At 36.5% G+C, this 21,632-nt stretch overlaps 1 protein-coding gene across 3 annotated transcripts in view; it reads left to right on the forward strand.

Moving 5' to 3' along the window:
* The window catches only part of Rala (Ras-like protein A), a 70,626-nt gene that overhangs the window by 37,467 nt on the left and 11,527 nt on the right, over nucleotides 1-21,632 (forward strand). For 2 of the 3 annotated variants that reach the window (XM_083120508.1, XM_083120507.1), the window contains exons 2-5: nucleotides 16,350-16,479; nucleotides 16,984-17,105; nucleotides 19,792-19,878; nucleotides 20,873-21,047. In XM_083120508.1, coding sequence (XP_082976634.1) covers nucleotides 16,350-16,479; nucleotides 16,984-17,105; nucleotides 19,792-19,878; nucleotides 20,873-21,047 — 514 coding nt within the window. Of the gene's footprint in view, nucleotides 1-13,547; nucleotides 13,885-16,349; nucleotides 16,480-16,983; nucleotides 17,106-19,791; nucleotides 19,879-20,872; nucleotides 21,048-21,632 lie in introns of those variants that run through there. The other variant, XM_083120509.1, reaches the window with a different exon arrangement.

Genomic DNA, 21,632 nt, shown 5'->3' on the forward strand with positions numbered 1-21,632 from the left:
CTGTCTGTCCCTCTTACTTTTCCTGTTTCTCTCAACTCTCTATTTCATTAAATGGAAGAGAAAGATAAAGTTAGAACGAGAGAAGGTAAAAAAGGAGAACCTTCCCCCCTCTCTGTCTCTCTCTTCCATCTCCCTCGCTCACTCTTCCCTTCTCTATTTTTTATCACGAGCTTTCATCCTTTCTGCCTCTATTCTCTTCTCTTTTCTTTCCTTTCTGTTTTAATTTTTTTTTCTCTATCTCTGTCCTTGTTTTACTTTCCCTCCTCCTTCTTTTTCTCTTTTTCTTCCTTTATTTCCTTATTTCTTAATCTCTATCTTCCTTTCTTTCTACTTTCCCTCTCTCTCTTCATTTCTCTACTGTCGTCAAACAAACAAACATAACAATAGTATATGTTGTTCATATTAGTCTATAATATGTATATTTCGAGACACGAGACGAGATCGAGACAGGTGTTTATAAAACGAGACGAGACCGAGACAAGTCGCGATACCATCCTTTTGGCCGTACGAATTTAGTTTACACCTTGTACCCTATGAACAAGAAGATCCAGTATACCAGGAGACCATCCATGGCATCCATTATACCAGCGGTAAAGAAATCTGGCTTCTGGACAGAAGTGACCGTGAGAAGAAAAGTTAGCAGGCGCGTGGTGCTGAACGCGCCACATTCACTATGACGGAGATCTAAAATGTGTGGTGCCTCATGTCGACAGAAGGAAGGAACTCGGTACGGACTTTTATAAGATTGAGAATCTGGTGTAAAGCCAAAAGTGTAAGATGACACAATTATAAAACATGAGAATAAGAATGAAAACCATAGATATGAAGTTCTCTACAAGAATGTAGTAGGAAAAACAGATTTTTCCACGTGGATTTTGATTGATTGATTGAGTTGGTGTTTTAATCCACTTTATGCACAGTAAGGCTAATCGGGACTGGACCTACAGTTTAAAGTGGGATCCGAACCACTATATGCCTCCACCGGGTATCGAACCCGGGACCGTGGGAAGACATTTCAGTGCCATCAGAGAAGGTGCCCATTACACCTGAGAGAGATAGCGAGAGGGAGTGGTGGAAAGAAGACCACAAACGAAATGTAGGCACATTCAGGAAACTAAGACCGGCCTCCGTGGCGGACTGGTTAACACAGCGCACTACGACGCCTGAAGAACAGGTTCGAATCTCGACTTGGGCATGGGTGTTCTTCGTGTGTGCTCATTCATCAATTTCATCACATCATCATTCATCCTCGTCGTCGCGATTAGGCAGAAGTGGTAGAAAAGCGACGTTAATTAAATAACAATCAAATCGAAGAAAACTAAGGCGTCACACATTTCCGCTCTAGGCAATAATCATGATAGGTAAACTCCTTTCGTCCTTCCGAAGGTCGCCTGTAGGTACGCACTGATGAGAGACTGTGCGTCTATAATTCGTTTGAAGGAGGATCACTTACGCCGGTAATTAAGTAAGTAATTAAACCCGAAACTTTTCACCAGGCAGATAGTTTCGACGCAAAGTTTACAAACAAGGCTAGTTCGTCTGGTCGGATCTATTGCGGTGAAAAAAGGGGGAGAAATGCGACCCCGTTTTTTAGCCAGTCGCGTATTGACCCGTCCACCAATCAATGGTTTCTGTCGGAGTAAAGTTTATCTGATATATGGCAATTGGATCTTTTCTTTTTCTGATCACGAATAGCGACTGTTGTCTGTCTTCGAGACTTCTCCACGTAGGTGGAAGCTATTTATAGTTCACTGTTAAAAAATTGAAGAAGTTAATTTATTTTCAGTTGTTCCTCCTAGGCAGTGTTGCTAACTCAGAAAAGAATGGTATACTTTCTGTCCGGGAGAGGAAGAAAGAAGTATCGCAACACGAAACAAAATTGCAGCGTGCGATGCTGGTTGCAGTTGTCACGCATTAACCGTTCAGGTTTCTCGGTGGTCGTAACGGAACATGTGGGAAGTTTGTCTGCATTTACAAAACTGTGGAATGCATGCTAGATACCGGTATTTCCATTCGGTTGTATTTATGACTGTTTATATTTCACCGTGTTCTGTTTTGAATCCATTAGACTTGGTCTTGGATCGCAAGAATGAAGTTTTCACAATTAGGCAAAAATTAGATGTGAATGTAGCAGCGATCAGTGGCGTTTCCACGAGGTTTGTTGTGTATTCGTCCGCACGAGAGCGAAGACGGGGGAGGGTGGAAGAGAAACGGGGCAAAAAATATAGCAGAGTAACCGATATAATGGAAAGACGAAGGGGGGTATAATAAGAATAACAGTGAAAGAGACAGAGAATATAAAAGAAGGAGATAGAATGAGAGAAAGTGAGTGAAAGGATGATGAAAATGCAAGTGCTGCAGAAAATATTTGTTAATTTGAACCCATTTCTCTTCAACGATGAATATTTACTGCATTTTCACTCTTGAACGTCATCCAGACTGAGCCAATTCTCATTTTTCAAAAAAGAAAAGAAGAAAAAAACGTATTCTTCTTTCATTTTGGGGAAAACTGGAACATTTAACAGTCTCAGAGACTTTCGCGGGGGGGGGGGGGGGGGGCAAGGTACACAGAGCTCTATACAAATACTGTACTGGTCAATTTGGATGATTAGGAATAGGTGTATCCATGGCGTTCAACGTTCGGCAGCCCAAGAATGGTACAAATTTCATACTTACAATGAAAAATAACTTATAAATTGTAACCAATAGCATTTTTTCTACATACAAAAATTAAGATGCAAATTGGCTTTTTGTACATTAATTAATTTAACATTATAACAATTGGGCTTTTATTAAAAAAAATACTTTGTGTGTGATATTAATACCAACCAATGCAGTGTTATGACCAATACTGAGATTTGTTTATTTGATTATGCAGTGAGAGGGGTTTGAACCCTTCCCTTGTACAGAGCCATGGGTGGATCCCAATCTCTGAAAGCCGATCCCCGTGGTCGTTAGCACATCGCGCTACGACGCCAGGGGTCTTGTGTTCGAATCCCGGCCTAGGCATGAATGTTTGTGAGTGTCCATTCATCAATTTCATCATGTCATGACTCATCTCCGTCTTCTCAAATTAACCAAAAGTGGCACAAAGAAGCGGAGTAAAATAAAGCAAATCAATCAACTCAATTTCTGAAGGTCCTGATTCAGAGATAGAGCATTTCAATAAAATCCAGGGATTTGGATATTTGGTTCAAAAATTCGGATATCATATCCAAAATATGATTCCTACTGGGTTCGGATAATTCAGATTCGAATGCGGACGCCCATCCATAGTAATGGGGCGAGGTTAAAAAAAAATGGGGTGTGCAAATGCATTAACGCCACTGTAACTGTTTAACGCGGCTCTTACGAATGTGAAGAAAACAGCTTTTCATCCAAACATTTACTTAACGAAACCAAGCGGAACGACAAAATGCACTTTTGACACTTCACGCGATGCTAACTCCAACTCACGAGTGGTCTTCGAGAGACACTCAGCAGAAGATAAGAAATCTCCGTTATAGCGGGTTATTTTCTCTCGCGGATGCTGACATCAAGGACAACCTGTCTCTCTTTTACACAGGATATACACCTGCCGTTCCTTCCTTTTCTTCCGCTGCTTGAACCTTCAAGGACCTGCATCCTTTCACGGTTGTTCGTCTTCCACAAGCAATAAAGCCGGAATTACGTTCCATTAGCTGAAGCCACCGACCTACATACGCAATCTTTATTTGTTCTCAAATCTACTACAGAAAGAATGAATGACTCGTCCAAACTTTCCTCGGTGGCTCAGGGTGAATGCTTGGATGGTACATATAACGAAGGCTCCTACGGTTCCTTCTAATTGCTTCTCCCTTTTCGTCTCTCACCTATACCTTCGTGATTTTGCTAATGGCATGTACAGTTAGTGGACAACTAATCGCCACAATTATCATGACCAGAGATATGTATGTCCATACATTTTCAATTCGCGACTGTACTTGGTTAAGAGAAGGGTGGTACGTACACTCACCGGCAATACAACTGGGACACCTAGATCCTCAAATACTCGTTTCCCTGTAAGGTGTTATGTGTATTGCATAACTCTACGGATATACGTGGATTGTAACAGCAAATTTACAATGGCAACTTCTACGCCGTAGAATTAGGCAACACACATAACATCTTGCACGGAAGCGAATATTTCAGAATCTAGGTGTCCCATTTTCATTGCCGGTGATTGTACATACGTACCCTAGGATATGGAATGTAAGAGTGTGTAGTTTATTATGAGGAGTTATTTTCTTGTAAAAACACAATACGTTTGCAGGAATGAAACATGCAATATAATTAAAATCCTCCCCCTAAAGCAGTGAAGTGCCATGCAATTTTGTTGATTTGATTTGGTGTTTAAGTCCACTTTGTGCACAGTAAGGCTAATCGGGACTGGACCTACAGTTTAAAGTGGGATCCGAACCACTATGTGCCTCCACCGGGTATCGAACCCAGGACCCCTTGAAGTATGCTTACTAGCTATATTTCAGTTCTATATTGTACATCATCCCTCACGCTTTCTTAACTTATTTGTTTACTTTAAAGATAGGCCAAGGGCGTACTGACCCCTAGAGCAAGGGGGGATTCTTTGGGGATCAATGCTCTAGTTGATCCCACTAGACAAATTCATTTCTGATTAGCATTATCCCCGTCTAATTCACTGCACTTTTTAGCACTAGCTATAGTGGAGACACATCCCAGCGTCAGGCTGGTGCAAGCAAATTGCGTTCAACTAAGTAGACGAATAGCGGTGTTCAAGTTCAAAAGATTCAACAATTGCCTGTCTGCTGCTTTAAACGTTCATTGGTTGGTTAGTACATACACACTACACTGCACACCGCTCCAGAACGTAGTGTAAATAGTGCAGACACCAGGCACACTAAGTGACACCAAAGCAACGACTCGGTGTTGCACTTGGTAACGAACTAGACACGCGAGTGCAAAGAGAGTCAAAAAGTGCAGCGAATCAGACCGGGGCTATTCTAAAATGTAAGCAAATTTCTGTAAAAGAGCGAGATAATTCATTAATTGTCCAATAAATACTAAAGTTACACTCCCACTCAAGATAAAATTGGAAAACATCTATCGTTATCGTTCAGAATAAAGATTGCTGTCGAGTACTTATCGTTAATATCATCCTTCCACCTCTTTAGAGAACACATGATGACGCAAATTCGACAGGCGTGTGTCATTTCAGGTTCTTATGGGAACAATGCACTTGAGGAAAGCATCGTTCGAAATTATTCGTCATACGAAAAAGTTTACAAATTATCGGCCAACACATGACTATGGAATGTTAACTTTACAAATAGCGAAAAGAACAGAGCATGTTCTAGCTTATCTGCGTACACGTAATTCTTTTTCGTGCCAAGCAATTGTCAGTTATTGAGCTTGAATGTGGATATGGAAGGTCTTAGATTCGAAATCAGGATATGTGTTTCTCTCCTGGCATTTCAAGACTTTCTATGAGAAATTCGGGATGAAACGTTTCAAATGGAGGTCTTGCAATTTCTCCATGTTATTCTTTATTCTTTCTAGATTCTGTGTCTTGCCAAAACAAGTACAAAGCAAATTGAAACAAAAACTCACAAACTCCATTTTTTACTTATTTCGAAAATAAATGTTGAATGTATTTCTTATTTTACGTCACGTCTCTGCCACTTTCGGTTATTCGCGACAATGATGATGAATTATGAATAAATGAAATTGACGAATTGACACTCACAAAGAGCACGCAGACTCAGGCTGGGACTTCAACCCGAACCCCTCGGTGGTGAGATCGTGTGTCGAACACTCAATACTTATAGTAGCGAATCCAGGAACAGTTCTGTCATCTATTTAGTGCTTTTTTTTTTTCAGAACCAAAATAACTATAAATCAAACTTTTGTGAAAATTGAGATGAATCACTGCGTCTATTTCATTGATACATTATTTTAGCCTACTTTTAACCATATTTTCATGTATCTGACATTCCACTTGTTATTTAAGGAAATACTCACCGTAATGCTACGAGCAGCTTATTTTATCGATAAGGAAACTGTGATCAAGTTAAAAAGTTAATTATTTATCACAGGATTGTTTTGTTTCACTAGCACTTTGATGGAAATGTTTTAATTCAAGTTCGTAGACTTGACTTCCGCGAAAATGAACGACGTTCTGTACCCGGCTGTGTCAGTGCGTTCCTTGGTGACGACTTGTGCCACGTTGCATTCGACTTGAGAATATCGATTACGCAGGAGTTGCGAGCTATAAATAGTCAAACTCTACTCTGTTTAATGTAGTACGGAGATTGCGAAGCAACAATGTTGCTATTCCCTTGATCATTAATTTTACGTCGATGTTACTAATCACTGCCTATTTTACGATCATTTTTATTGTTGAGAAGACATTGCATAAATAACGGTTTTTGTCTAATTTCGGCACATACTTTGTGCCCAAAAACATTGTAAGATGAAAATTGCTTATCTGCGATTATTTTTCTGAACGTAATATTTTTCGTTTTATCGAATTGGATTTTCCCCCGTTTCCTCACATGAAAACAAGAAAGTAATAATTAATAAAATAAAAATAAATATATATACAGGGTGGGCACAAAGTCGCCTTCCCCAATAAATGAAGAAATCAAATATTTGGGGAAAGCGACTTTGTGCCCACCTTGTATATATATTGCTATTTTGTTTCATCTGTGAAATAATTTTGCTTTACCACAGATTCGATTTCCGGTGGCGGTACAGTGGGATTTATAAGCAGATGTTGCCAGCAGTTTGTTGACGTTTTGTTTCAATTCCTGAAGCTCTCATTGGATAAAACGTAGAGCATAAACATGGTGATGGACCATTTGCTTGGTAATACTTTTGTATCCCGCTCTACATCTCACTGTCCTCTAGATGCAGTCCCGATTAGCCCAGTGGTTCTCAAACTGTGGTACGGGTACCCCCAGGGTACATGATCTACTTGAAGGGGGTACCCAATCAGCTCGGAGAGTAGTTTTTCATCCATGGTGCACCTAAATACAGGTACCGAAATAGGCTAAATTTGGAGGTGGATCTCCGCTTGAAAGTTTCAAGTGCACAACCACACAAGAAACTGTGCCAGGCTATGCAGGTACATCCTTCTCACTAGAAACTCTGAGGATTTACAATAAAAACTCCTCAATTGGGCTTGACTTATTTTTGTTCTTTATTTTTTTCAATAACTGGAAAAAATATATGAAAATTATTTTCCTTATGTACTTCTTAGTATACACGGATTTCGCATTTTTATTTTTGTAACTAAACAATCATAAATATTGTAAACGTAGGAACACCCAATAAAATAAGAAACGTAGGACTCTAATGTTTTTTTGTTTACCATCTTTCCACATACAGTTCGAATGCCATTTCACTCTATTGCAGATCACGCCTCCAGCATATCGAATCAGGCAGCAAGAAAAAAAGAAAAAGAAAAAAAGCCCACCATTATGAGAAAACCTATGGTGGGGTACATTAGACGTTTAGTTATGACTAAAGGGTACAATGAAAAAAAAAGTTTCAGAACCTCTGGATTAGCCAATAAACACACAAACACACATCACATCGGATCCTGGATTCAAGAGTCATTTAGTATGCTTCAATTATTAGTATTTTACGAATTGGCTTAGGCAAAATCAATTGGTAAACTTCCTTCTTCTTAGGGGCATTTTTTTTTTAAAAAAAATTGAATCTGTTGAACAGCTTGAGCATCATTATTTTCTGTTTATTAATAGGTTCTTCTCCTTTCATAAAGTTTGACGCGTGTGTATTGATCACATTTCAGGAATATATGTATTAGTTACACTAGTGTGTGAGTATTGGTTTAAAAATGCCTGATGTAACATATGTGAAAATTACAAACTTAAATTCGTGGCCCAGCAACCCTTTAGGGGCACAGATGGGGCAAGAGGGTGCTTGCACATCACTTGTATTCAAGCCAGCATCTTCCTTCAACATCCTCCAATTTTCATCGCGATAGTAATAATGACAATAAAAATAATAAATGAATACCATATTATTCATGGTATGTAGTTATAACATCGTATATAGCCTCTACATTTATGCATATAAAGGCTATAAGTTTACTGTAGTACTGAATTTATTCTATGCAGTGATGTATTCCATCATTTCCAGTGATGAGATATTGTCCAAAGTATAATCCAGTCCCGATTAACTTCTATGTAATATAACTAACGTTTTTTTTAAAATTACTATTCTAAAATACTCCATATTAAAGCAGCCGAGAACTTTCATGTAGTTAGTCGTCTGTAGACCCTATAAGTTTGATACGAAATTAATTTATGTTTTTTCTCCCTAATTTCATCACTGTGCTTTTCTTTATGTATATACTTTGTGTGTAGGGCAAAATGCTGCTCCGTATAGTTACAAAAACCAATCATGAAAAGAAAAGATAGTCAGGGACACTTCCGAGTTGTAACAACTGCACTGACTTTGTAATCCAGAAGTGTCCGTGAGTGTACAAGTTTTCTGTAAACAACAAATACGGGGAATGGATTTTTATGTACTAAAAAGGGTTGGATATGTAAATATATATATTTAGTTATTTTAATCAAAATATAGAATTAAATATGGACTTACGATTGTGAAAAATGACAATTATATTATTAAGGAAGCGGCTCATCTAGCTAAATGAAATGCCTTACATGGCATTAATTGTAATGTAAAATTCAAATACAAAATATGCTTTATTTTTGTTACCAAACCAAACTTTCTACTTACTGCTGAAACGTGAATCTTTTCCTGTTGTCTCTCAAGGCAGGTTTATATTGACTGAAACTGCGTTCAATATCACATGAAGTAATACGCGTAATAAAATATGCAATGGATTTCCCCGCGAAAGGTTGATCTTATATTCTGTATTGTTGACAAGAATGTTAGAATTACAAATGCATTTTCTATTGTCAAGCTTCTTTATTTGAAGAAGGGAAAATGGGAAAATGTAGTAATAGCAGGAATACGGAATATGTGTCGGAAATGTTTCAAAATATTGAATATATTATGTAAAGATAACTAACGTACGATACGAGTCATTCCATATGAAATCAACACAGTCCACAACCTGACCAACTCCAATTTTCATGAAATTTGGGGAGTTGAAACTATGCATGGAACTTAGTAACTATGAAAATTTTTAGTTTCGTTTGTCTTGTAATTGTTAAAGTATTCAAGGTCAAAGTTCGCATAAATTGCCCTTCTTGAGCCCGCTTAGCTATACTAAATGTGCTGTAACCCCGCCCCTATTTCGCCTAGCAAGCTCAAATAAAGCTTATTGTACAGGGAATTGTAGAAGCTTTCCAGTGATATATAACAAGCCTACCTTCGGATAAAAATATAATTTTGTCACGTCACTTTGACCTTTGACCTTGAATATCTCAAAACATGTCATCACCAAAAATCGTGAAAAAAATATATTTGGTCCCTCATACCATACTCTAAAACATATCAAAAAATCATTCTGGGACTCAAATGGAATCAGAAGATACAAAATAATATGTGTAACTATGTGACTGATAAAAGCCTCATTACATGAACTATGACGAATCAAAAGTCCCTTAACACCCCCTACAAAATGTAAAGGGGTTATCCTAGTCTTGAAAGAAATAGGTTAGGCACAGGGGGATCCCTAGCTGTGTGTGTCAAGCGCAGGTCCGGTATATTGTTGACCGCCATATTGAATTCAACGCAAATATTTCAAAGGAAAGGGGGTGATGTGATATTTCAAATCAGGCTATAAGAATTTCACGAGAAATGAAGCGGCGAAGGTTTTTCCATCATATCTTTAGCCAGCAAAAAGTTATACTCATACCTTTCACTTACGATATATGCACATTATAATGTTGTCAATGTTCCTGTGAGCACACTCGTTAACGTCTCTCACACTCAAATAGATAGAACATTTGGCAATGTAGCAGGTGCAACATCATCGCAAGCAGCAACTATGCCTTCTCTCAGATGGTCAATATCACGGACTTTAAGTGCATGTACCATTCTCTTCAAATGTTTCAGAAGGTAAAAGTCCTCCTAAGATGTTAGATCTGGGGAATGTGCAGGCCTTTTAATATATCACCGTCTGCCCATCAATCTACCTAGAAACTTACCATGAACAAATTGCCACAATGTCCACATAGTGTGGTCATACTCTGTCCTGTTTCAAAACATTCGCAAATTTCATGAAAATCGGAGATGGTCAGGTTGGAAATTGCACATATTTGTGTTGATTTGGCATGGAATGACTCATACGTAATAAAAATAATATACGTAAAAATATGGAAAATAAAAATGACACTTGAGCTTACAAACCGCGATTTGCAAAAATAATACAAAACAACATTGATTCTAGCAACATATAACAATATGTATATACGTACATAGAAATCGGTTTCCTGATAATGGATAATGATAATAATAAGCTGAATTACTGGATTTTAGCCTCAACATATATCAAAACTAGTTTTTTTCTTTTAAATAAACCTTCTCTCCTTTCACTTAAATAAACATGGCACCCCTCCGCACTTCCATGTTCCAGATTCTGGCGTTTCCTATGTTTAGAGTGTCAAGACCTGCTAAATGGCTTTTGCTTGGGTGACATATGCTTGGCGGAACATCAGGCTGTTAGCCGGAGTCTTTTGCGCCTAATTGTGGCTCTTCGATAGTTCCTTACATATTTTCCTCACACAAAAATGGCATCATGCAAAAATATTAACGCTGACTTCCGCCACTGATTAATTTATAGAATTTCCTGTGTGGAAAAAAAAAACGATAAAATAATTATTGGAAAATGTCTCAATGGATAAGGCTTTATAATGCAGAACACCCGATATAACTAAATATCTCTTACGGTTTTCGTGTTATAAGCGATCAACGTTTGGGTTGCACGACTTTTGAAACACTCTGTATTATTTGCTTCCAAATTGGCTAACTATACTGTCTCAACGAGTTTCGAACTGAGATTACAGCTGCTTCCTATCTCCCCCTTTAAATTTAATACTCAATCCTACCACCAAAATTTCCATGCCAATTTTAGACTTACTGTTGATATTGAAGAGTGGATATTACCTCCTCCAAAAAATCAATTCTCAGTCTCCACGCCAGAATCTCTGCAATAGTCTAAAACAATAGTAATACACAAGTATTGGACACCCCATCAATTTAATGCTCAATCCACCTCTAACTAAAATACCCGCCATAATCTAAGACCTAGATTTGGATACTGTCACCCCCAAAGTTTAATTCAGAATCCCTCCAGAACTCACATGTCAATTGGCCTAATATGTAAAAGTTGGATATCCCCCCCCCTTTTCGATAATACCCTTAAACACTTTCTATTCTTCATCTAATTGTTTACATATGATTTTTTTACTATATAAATGTTGAATTTTATATTATTTGAAGGGAAGAAATCCCCCCAAAAATCTCGATGGCGCAACCTGCGCCATAAACCCCCCTGTGGGCACCCCTGCTCCCTCCCACCTAATCGCCTCCACTGGAAGACACTATTCCACCTTCCTTAACCTACGAATTTTCAAGCAAAGTATCCCTCACCCGTCTCATGGTCAGTGATTTATCAACACGTCCCCAACAGCCCCTAAACTTTTTCACAAGTCCAATTTGTGGTCGCTGGCTCTAAATTCACACTTACAAACTTTAATAAAACACATCATAGCCCTCTCGTTGCTTGCAAATTTCATCTGTTTGAAAATGCCTCCTCTTTTACTCAACACTACAACATCGTTTATTAACCGTGATAAAATCCCTCCACACTGAATTTCTAAGTAAAAATATTAGGGGAGCAACTGGCTCCTGCTTCTCGCGTGCGTATGCCTATGTTACACCAGATGAAAAATTCTGGATATACACCTGCTAATTGATTGTACTTTGTAGTACATGTTAAAATCGGGAGTATTGTCCTCAGCAGCTTGCCCCATCGAGACTTATTGGGGGTATATTTTCCCTTCAAATAATATAAAATTCAACATTTATATCTTTTTCCACAATACTCTGTAAAGATTTTACACCTTAAATGCACCATATTTAATCCATTAGAATTAGATGAATAAAAAAGGAAGTGGTTAAGGATATTATCGAAGGTGGTGGTGGGGGAGATATCCAACTTTTACATATTAGGCCTTAATTGACATGTGGGTTCTTGGGGGATTCTGAATTAAATTTTGGGGGGACAGTATCCAACTCTAGATCTTGGATTATGGCGGGTATTTTAGTTAGAGGGCGATTGATCATTAAATTGAGGGGATATCCAATTCTTGTGTATTGCTATTGTCTTAAGACTGTTGCAGAAATTATGGTGTGGAGACTGAGAATTAATTTTTTGGAGGAGGCAATATCCACTCTTCAATATCAACAGTAAGTCTAAAATTGGAGTATTAAATTTAAAGGGGGAGATAGATAGCTCTTGATAAAGTGTTAAATCTTAGATTGTCGAGGGATTTCTGTAGTGGAGAGAGTTCGAACATTAAATTTTGGAGATTGTATTTAGCGATATGGTATCCACACGTTTTCGACCCTGATCATGGCAAAGGAGAAGTTGGAAAAGACTAAGAAAGTATTGACATCCTGCTAAATTAATATTCTTGAAAGCCTGCAAAGAAATGGATGTAAAAATTTTCTTGCTCGCAATAATATGTTGCTAGGATGCGTGTTTCGCGCTTTTAAGATTTTATACCATAGCTCCATTACAAGACAAGCGAAATTCTCGATTATGATGAACGATTTTGGTCTTGAGTGATGGGTCCCCTGTTTATTGAGGAGGGGGCAGATCAAGTATAGTGTTCAATAAAGCTAAGAAAAAGTTATTTTCGGTGGACACGCTGTCGTAATTAAATCCTTTGTGCGGATTACGATATGGTTTGATTAGGGCGCGAATGATATGATTTGGGGGGGACGCATGACATGATTTTTGGGTGGCGCATCCATAGGCCTGACGGTGTCACTACCCACGGCTTGACTATAGCTGCACCATACTTCAATTCATTTCTTTTTTGTAGTTAAAAAGGTGCGTTTAAGGAACTGAATCTTCATCTTTCATATTTAAAGGGAAAAATGTAAACAATATACGTTCTGCTTGATTTATTTTAGCTACTGCTATACTCCCAACATCAATTCACACACTAATTTGTTTCCGAGCATATTCATGTGATATGACACACCAATGATTTCCTGAAATGGTGTTTATTACATAATCATTAACAAATAAACGAAAACACACTAAAAATACAAATTTGTTTTCGTCGAAAGACACAGCAATTACGCTACCTGCATCTACTCTAAATGTACGGGTACTGAGGTGGCAAGTTGACATCCAATTTGTTTTTCAATTAATGAATATGTTGACAGAAAATGGTCAAGGGAAGCATATGACTTTTATTTTCTACAATAGTATTGTTAATAATTTATGCATGAAAAGCCAACGCTACTGGAAAAGTTAGCAAAATAAGATAGTAACCTACTAACATAATTTCTCAACGACTTCCAGTGTAGCTTGTGGTAATGTCTGTGACACAGGCAACGCCTCTTGCAAGTGTGATTCATTTGAAGATTATACAGATACTTCTTATCTAAACTGAAATTGTGTTCGTAACATATTTCCTTAGAAGTCTTCTGCTACCTATGACTCAATGTGAAAAAGACAGAAATTGAACTGAGCAATGAACGAGTGAGAAAGTGTATCGTGGTTACTACGGTAGGCAGGATATCCAAAGCGGGGACGTAAAATCATTGCTGGTGGTGCGAGAAAATATTTGATGTTGGCGGTGTACACGTCTGGTGCATCTGTGTGGTAGCATAGCTCAGGAGAACTTAAGTGTAATTATAAACATTGTGGTAAGAATTATCACTATCTGAAAACAAGTGTATAAGCAGTGTGTGCATGCAACCACCTAGTCCATGTGGCATATCTACCGAAAAAAAAACATGAAAAAGAAGTGGTTACAAATTATATTTGCAATTGTAGAGTTGTACATAAACTTCCTAGAAGGCTAATTTGAAAAATTAATTACGAATGGGTAATTTATTGATGTTACTTCGTATTTAGCAAAACACGGAACTAACCCAAACCTTCACTTATTGAACTGGTATTTTATTTCCCCCCTAAAAAACATTCCAGAAAGTGAAAAACATAAAATAAAACAAGGGAGGATTCTGAACTTAGGGGATTTGTTGAAAATTCCTATGTTTGTCATCTCTGTCATACTAAACTTAAACAAAACCTCTCAGTGTCCATATGTTGAAGTCACAGGAAATAATAATAATAATAAAAAAATATGATGTACATAAAATGAAGATTTTATGTAGGAACCTAAAAAGTTTTTTTTTTTTAATTTGGAATGTAACGTTTGCAGCACCTACAATTGTAAGTAACTGTTTACTGTATTTGTTGCTGTTACTTGAGAGAATATATACGTTCCATTAGGGAAAAATGCTCAAACAGATGATGTTGGATTGCAGCTAACTGTACTATATCAATTATATGCACATAAAGTGTAGCCTTCTCAAACCATACTTTGGACGTTCTATACTAAATCCTAAACTGTGAGGGCTATTTTTGAGAAAAGGGATGAGATGAATGTCGTACACAACTGGGTAACAATTCCGATTGTTTGATTTTTTTTCAAATTCTCCTAACAGAAAGACTAATTATCGTAGAATTTTGGAAACCATTGCCACACGAAATTTGAACCTTTCTTAAAGTAATGAGCACGGTTTGGATTCGAAAAAAATGTTATTTATGTTGAAAAAAAACAACTTAAAAATTACCTTACGCAAGCATGTGCGCTTCCCATGGACAAGGTGTTCTCTGTTGACAAGCGACAGTAAGTATCGTGGGCTTGTGGGAATGAATGTAGAAATAAATCGGAACCTTAGTAGAATGCATTTAGGGAGTTTATTTTAATGCTAAGAGAACCAACCATACCTGACCTGCCTAACCTAACCATGAAAGCAATTGAACAAAATCTTATATAATTGCTAAAACTCCATAGTATGTGTTAACACACACAAATTGAAATGGAACCGTGTAAAAATTGCATTTGTAGCATGATGAAATTGCAACAAAACAAAAGGATCTTGGGCCCACAACTGTGTGTGTGCGTGTAAAAGGACACAGTAATTTGCAAGTTATTAATTCTTTATTTAAGTGATGACTAGGATTTTGATAACCTTAAAATTGTCAAAAAATTACATTTATGACCTAATACATGCAAGAAAATGTCTTATAAACTTAGAAAAATGACCTAAAAATTCTGAAAGATAATTTATAAACTACGAAGAGAAATTCAAATTACAAATTAACGTTACAGTATCTATCATGTTCATTGCGTATGGTAGTACAAGTAAGAAAGTTCACTTTTGTCATCTTTTACACTTTAAGTATTGAGTTGCAGTACACAACGAAAAACATATACAAATTTTCAAAAGTGAATGATTGTCAGTTTTCGGACAAGAGAGCCAGCCTTGTACACGAAAAAATTCTCTCTATTTCCACCGACACTATATGAGCGTACTTGAAATGAACATTACTTGCTGTTAAGTCCCTTTCAATTCCATAGAGTGCAAATTGCTTCCCTGACAAAATGTCCGATACAGAGCACAAAACTTTGTACCCCTTGTTTTTTAACAATAATCCATGTGCAGACATACTGATAGAGGGGGAAATCACATTGTTTGAGCTGAATTGTTACACAAGGGCTTGTGTCAACAATACTGCACAGAATTTCTTTTTTTTCTTCAAACACAGTCATTCAGAACTGCGCTGAAGGCAATGAAACGAGAGTTGGGTTGCATTTGCATGTAAAATGTCCCTTCTTTCACCAAAATGTAGAAAAATGCATAAACGACTTTTAAAAGGGCGAAAAATGACTTAAACTGTTTAAAGAGTTTAAAATTACCTTTACTCCAAAAAGGGTAAAAAAAAATGCCCTAACAAAGGCATCCCAATTAATTCACTTACATGTAAAACACGTTTCTATCTACTTATGCAATATTTCTGCCTTACCAAAAAAAAAAAAAAAAAAAGGTGCATTTGCATCAAAATCATAGCCCTAGTGATGACATTAGATGCTACAAACTTGGCAAAAACAAAATCTGATTTGATTCCAGTTGATGGTTAGACTTAGTGTTGCTTTTTAATAATTCTGGAAATTTATATCCAATATGTATTTTTTGATGTAAAGATATTTGTTTCTGTAGAACATATGGTTATCTTGATAATGCTTTTGATTGTCACATTAACATGCCGTTTCTGTTGTAAGATCATGATGTGCTAGTAACTCTTTTTTATTTCTTTAAAGGCTGAACCAAGTAGACAGCACTACCATGTCGAAGAAACCAAGTCAACAACCGGCCCTTCATAAAGTTATTATGGTTGGAAGTGGTGGTGTTGGAAAATCAGCACTCACATTACAATTCATGTATGATGAAGTAAGTATGGATACATTTAATTTGTTAACTTAATAAGACACTTTATATGAATTATTCCTTGTACAAATGGTAAGCTTCAAGTGGCTCACCATTTGGAATGTGCAGTGTCATTAAAAATAGTGTAACTTAGGCACTAGGAAAAATTAGAATATAATACGTACTTTTAATAATTTACTACAAGAAGATAACATGATATTATTCAAGGATACAGTGCTATTAGCTGAGTAAGCTGTGTTTTCAGTGTGAATATGAATTTAAGATGAAGTTTGAAACATTTTGCTTAAACACACATGAACTGAATTTAAAATCATCATGCAGTCATGGGACGCGAGTCCAACAAGCCTTTTGTGCAGTAGATAAATCACTACGTTCAGTTCTTTGTGGTAGTGTTTTATTGTCATATTTATCCTTGCCTTTGATGACAGGTAAGTATGTTTTATTCACATAAATCACTTACTTTATAAAATGTTCATTTAAGTGCTACATTTCACTTATCTCCACCAGTTTGTTGAAGATTATGAACCCACAAAAGCAGATTCATATCGTAAAAAAGTTGTACTTGATGGAGAGGAAGTTCAAATTGACATTCTAGACACAGCTGGTCAAGAAGATTATGCTGCCATCAGGTAAATATTTTATTTTTATTATTTTCTTACCACACTGTGTACCATGAAGATCATGTGTGACATGCTTCTGTACACAACACTATGGTCGCTGTTTGATGTGAACATTTTATTGTTCTGTTATTGGTACTGAGAAACAACATAATTTGTTCGAGCAGTGAGAGTACCTTTTTTTGAGCATTGCAAGTGAAGGTTATTTTTTTTATTGCTGAATATAGTATTGTCTCATAATTGTGCTTAATATTTAATTTATCAGTTTTACAGTTTTATCATTATAAATATTTGACCTGACAATTGGTTAGATAGAAATTGAAAAATTTGTCAAATATAAAATTCACATTTTTCAAAGGAAATGACACAGTGTATAGTATATTGAAGTTTAACTCATATCCACAGTTTTCTTTAATTTTCATAACATTTTCTGGTACGTTGAATATTGTACAAATCCACCAAGTGTTGCTTATTTCAGTAGAGTAATTTTGAGAACATTAATTGGAAATAAATTATAGTGTATTGTTGTGACAGCAAATTCAATATACCTGCTTATCTCAAAATACCGACATTAAAATGTGTTTTAATATTACCTCTGCTTCTTATATTTCATTGTTTGTGACACCATATATTGCATCCTGTGCATTTAACGGATATAAAGTATTGCATTATTATGAATTTCATGTATTTACCATAATTTTGTTTTGATTTCCATTGTATTTTGAAAACTAAATTGACATTCCTTTTGTGGTGTAACTGTCTATTCTTTCAAAATTTTATGTCACAAAGAAGTTAGGAATACAATGTTTTTAAATATTTTATAGTTATCATTAATGTATGTATTGAACAAGTGTCCTTTTCTGAGGAAAAAGTTAGTTTGCTGATGATTTGCTGTAGTGACACAAGTGGTAATAATGCAAAGTTAATAATTAGAGTCCCGCTCCGTGTCCGTGCGGTCTAAGGCACCTTGCTTTGGATGGCGGCTGCAGGGCGGCATGGGTTCGATCCTGGATTCAGTCTCCGGGAATTTTCGGCCTGTGTATAGGGCCGGTGGCAACCCACCATCATAAGGAAATTGGGGAGCTACGAGTGAGTAGTGTAATCCGGTCTAGGAAATCTCCTACAACGACTGGGGGTTCGACGTGCTGACCACACGTCACCCCATTACTGGTTGAAGAACTCCACACCTCTAGGTAGGATTGTGGGAGGAACACTGACAGTTGGGATATAAGCCCAAGCCCTTTCAAGGGCTGTCGAGCCTTGTTTTTTTTTTTATTAATTAATACAGGATGACAATTAATGAACTATGTGAAATAAAACGGAAATTAGTGACAAACCACGTAGTACACAAACTGTATTGCACATGTAAACGGCACTACAGACATTCGGATTTAGGTTATGACTAGGGGCATGCATATTTCGTTTTTGATGAAAAAACTAAATTTGAAAAAACACATTATAGTGTTAATTTTTCATGTTTTTGAAAAGGTGTGAGATGCATTTTGTGACCATGTTTTGTCACGAAATAATGTGAAATGAACTGCAAAAAGCAAAATTAACTCTTAAACACAAAATTTAGGGTTTATTCACCGACGCGGCACCTTCTGAGGTCTGAATTATCCTGAGACTCCTTTACACAGAAATAAACTTAATACTCGGATAACTACATAAATGTGCTATTAGAAGTGAAATGTTAATTCTGTGGAATAAGTGTAGTTTTTAAATCAAATTTAGGATTATATTCACAATTTTAAAACCAAAATGTCTTTTTTATATACCACTTTTCATCCAATTTTTCACTGCTATAACACCGATATTTTATTTTATTTACCGCTTTTGAACCCGAAATTGACTCAGTTTTTATACCGAAATTTTGCTTTTTTATTTACCAAAAATATGTGCCTCTAGTTATGACATGTTCAATATGTCTACCATCTCTGACGATGATGTGGGGCATACGAACAGCAAAATTCTGCATCACCCGCTGAAGTGTCAAAACATCGATGCTGTCGATGACCTCCTGAATGGCAGTTTTCAGCTCAGCAATGGTTTTGGGGTTATTTCTGTACACCTTGTCCTTAACATAGCCCCCTTCCAGTGGCCTCTGGGTACCCCAGAGCCAGAATGCGGTCCCCAAAATACTCCTCCAGGACATTTTTACTTGCAAATGGCCGACATCAACACGTTGCGTGCGCATACGCATACGAATTCCCATTATGCCCTGTTGCCAGCCACGCAGTTTGGACGTCATTACGCGAACCGTTCAGAAATTATGACTGTTTTATTTCATATAGTTCATTAATTGTCACCCTGTAATTAGAAGTACAAAAAAAGATACTGTAGTATATTCATTCATGACCATACATTTGTTTCTATTTATATTTCTTACAGTAACACAAACTATTAAAGCTAAAGCTTTACACTATGCCACTATGATTAGATAATATTTTCAGCTGGGGGAAAAAGGTATTGGGGCACTGTATTTAATGTTGCTATTTAAGTATGAAAATATCAGTTTCTCCTTTCGATCCCTGGTGGAGGCCCCAGTGATTCAGATCCCACTTTAAACTGTAGGATTAATCCCCAATTAACCTTTATGGGTATAAAGTAATCTTGAAAGAATGTTTAATTGCAAGCCCAACCTTTTTTTTTTTTTTAGTAGTAATGAGAGACTAATATTGTTAATGGGTCTTTACAGGGACAACTATTTCCGAAGTGGAGAAGGTTTTTTATGTGTATTTTCCATAACAGAAGATGATAGCTTCCAAGCAACTCAGGAATTTAGGTGAGTAACTTTTACACTCATTCCTACAAGGGGTGGAGTTTAGTTTGAATGAAGTGTACAGAGCTCACACTAAGATGACAACAATTGGAGGCATTTGACTTCCCGTTAGATCAAATTTTTGGGAGTGAGAATTGAAGTAGATTTGTAATCAATCAAAACATATGGTGACATTTAAATACATAGTGTACTTTCATTTCATACCTTTCAAATCATTTTTTTAATATTTGTACACTATGAAAAGATTTATATACATAGGTGTTTATTTAGTTTGTTACTTCACCTTTCTAGTTAGTACTATAAGCAGTCGCACACGATAGTCTTGTTTTCGTCATGTTGCACTAAAAAGTACACTCGTAACACTACTATTAAACAGACTCTTCTTCAGATACCTATCTTTGGTACTGGATATCAGAGTGATCAAAGCTGTAGTCCTCATGCTCAGACTTATCACTTCATTAATATTTACATTATGTACGTTTACACAACTGACAAAAAGAATAAGCCAACATCCAGTACCCCACCGCAAGAAGGAAAGTAACTCTGCCAAACTGACAATAAAGAAATGGGCACAGATTAACACGTTAACCTTTTGTGTGTATGTAAAAAATAAGCTTGGGATATCTGTGATGAGCGTAACATACTATAAAGCCAGAGGTCCCTGGTTTGAAATGTGGATAGGAGCTTTGCCACATCATCTATTTTTTTCAGTTCATCATTCATCCCATCATGATTTACATGAGATGTAGGAATTCTGCTTAAAATAACATTAATTGAAATGAAGGATGAACTATGTACATTGTTGCATTTGGTAAATAGGAACTGAACAGTGTACGAAATGTAAAACTCTGGAAAAAGTTTATAACATGCATTTTTTATTGGCACACTAAAGAGTTTAAAGGTAAAACTAGGGTTGTACTGTAGTTTTAATGAATTAATTATCTCGTATAATTTCATATCTTGGGTGCTAATGTGTTATAATGTTTTTCTTATTCAGGGAACAAATTCTACGAGTTAAGAATGACGAAAACATTCCTTTTCTATTGGTTGGCAACAAAAGTGATTTGGAAGACAAACGTAAAGTACCCATACAGGAAGCACAGGCGAGGGCGCAGCAGTGGGGTGTTCCATACGTTGAAACATCAGCAAAAACTCGAGAAAATGTGGACAAGGTAAGAATAGCTCAGAAATAAGCACTGGGAAAAATTAGCTTTATAATTGGACTCTGCTATAATATTTTATATCACAGATTTCTATTATCGTAATATATAATTAGAGCTCTATAATAAAATCTCTGAATGAAAGCATCCCTTATTACAGACAGAAGGTAAAGACGAAGGTGGAATCGTTTGTGATGAATTTTGTCGGTGTATGTTTTGACTTTTAAAACTGCAGCTTGGAACTGTCTGAAACTTACTTGTATTAGACTCTTCAGTAAAAGCTAGCAGTAAGGTGATGTTGACTGCAAATTTTACACCTTCTGGCTGTTTGTACTTAACATTGATATGCACATGTCACAATAGTGTTTGCATGGGGTGTTTGCCTGTGTTTTTGAAGTTATGTTGTTAAAAAGTCAATAGAAAGTAATAAAATATTAATGATCAAGTGCTTTTATAACGTCTGCACTTTAGGATAATTATTTTCATTACATACATTTTTTCATTGTTCTTTTAGCTGTAAATGCGCTCCCAATTTAGTTTTCAATAAGAAGACGTGTGTTACGAAAATAATTTCCGTGAAACTTACTTGTAAATGTT

The sequence above is a fragment of the Lepisma saccharinum genome, chromosome 4 (genome assembly GCF_977018435.1).
Source record: "Lepisma saccharinum chromosome 4, izLepSacc3.1, whole genome shotgun sequence".
Lineage (NCBI taxonomy): Eukaryota > Metazoa > Arthropoda > Insecta > Zygentoma > Lepismatidae > Lepisma > Lepisma saccharinum.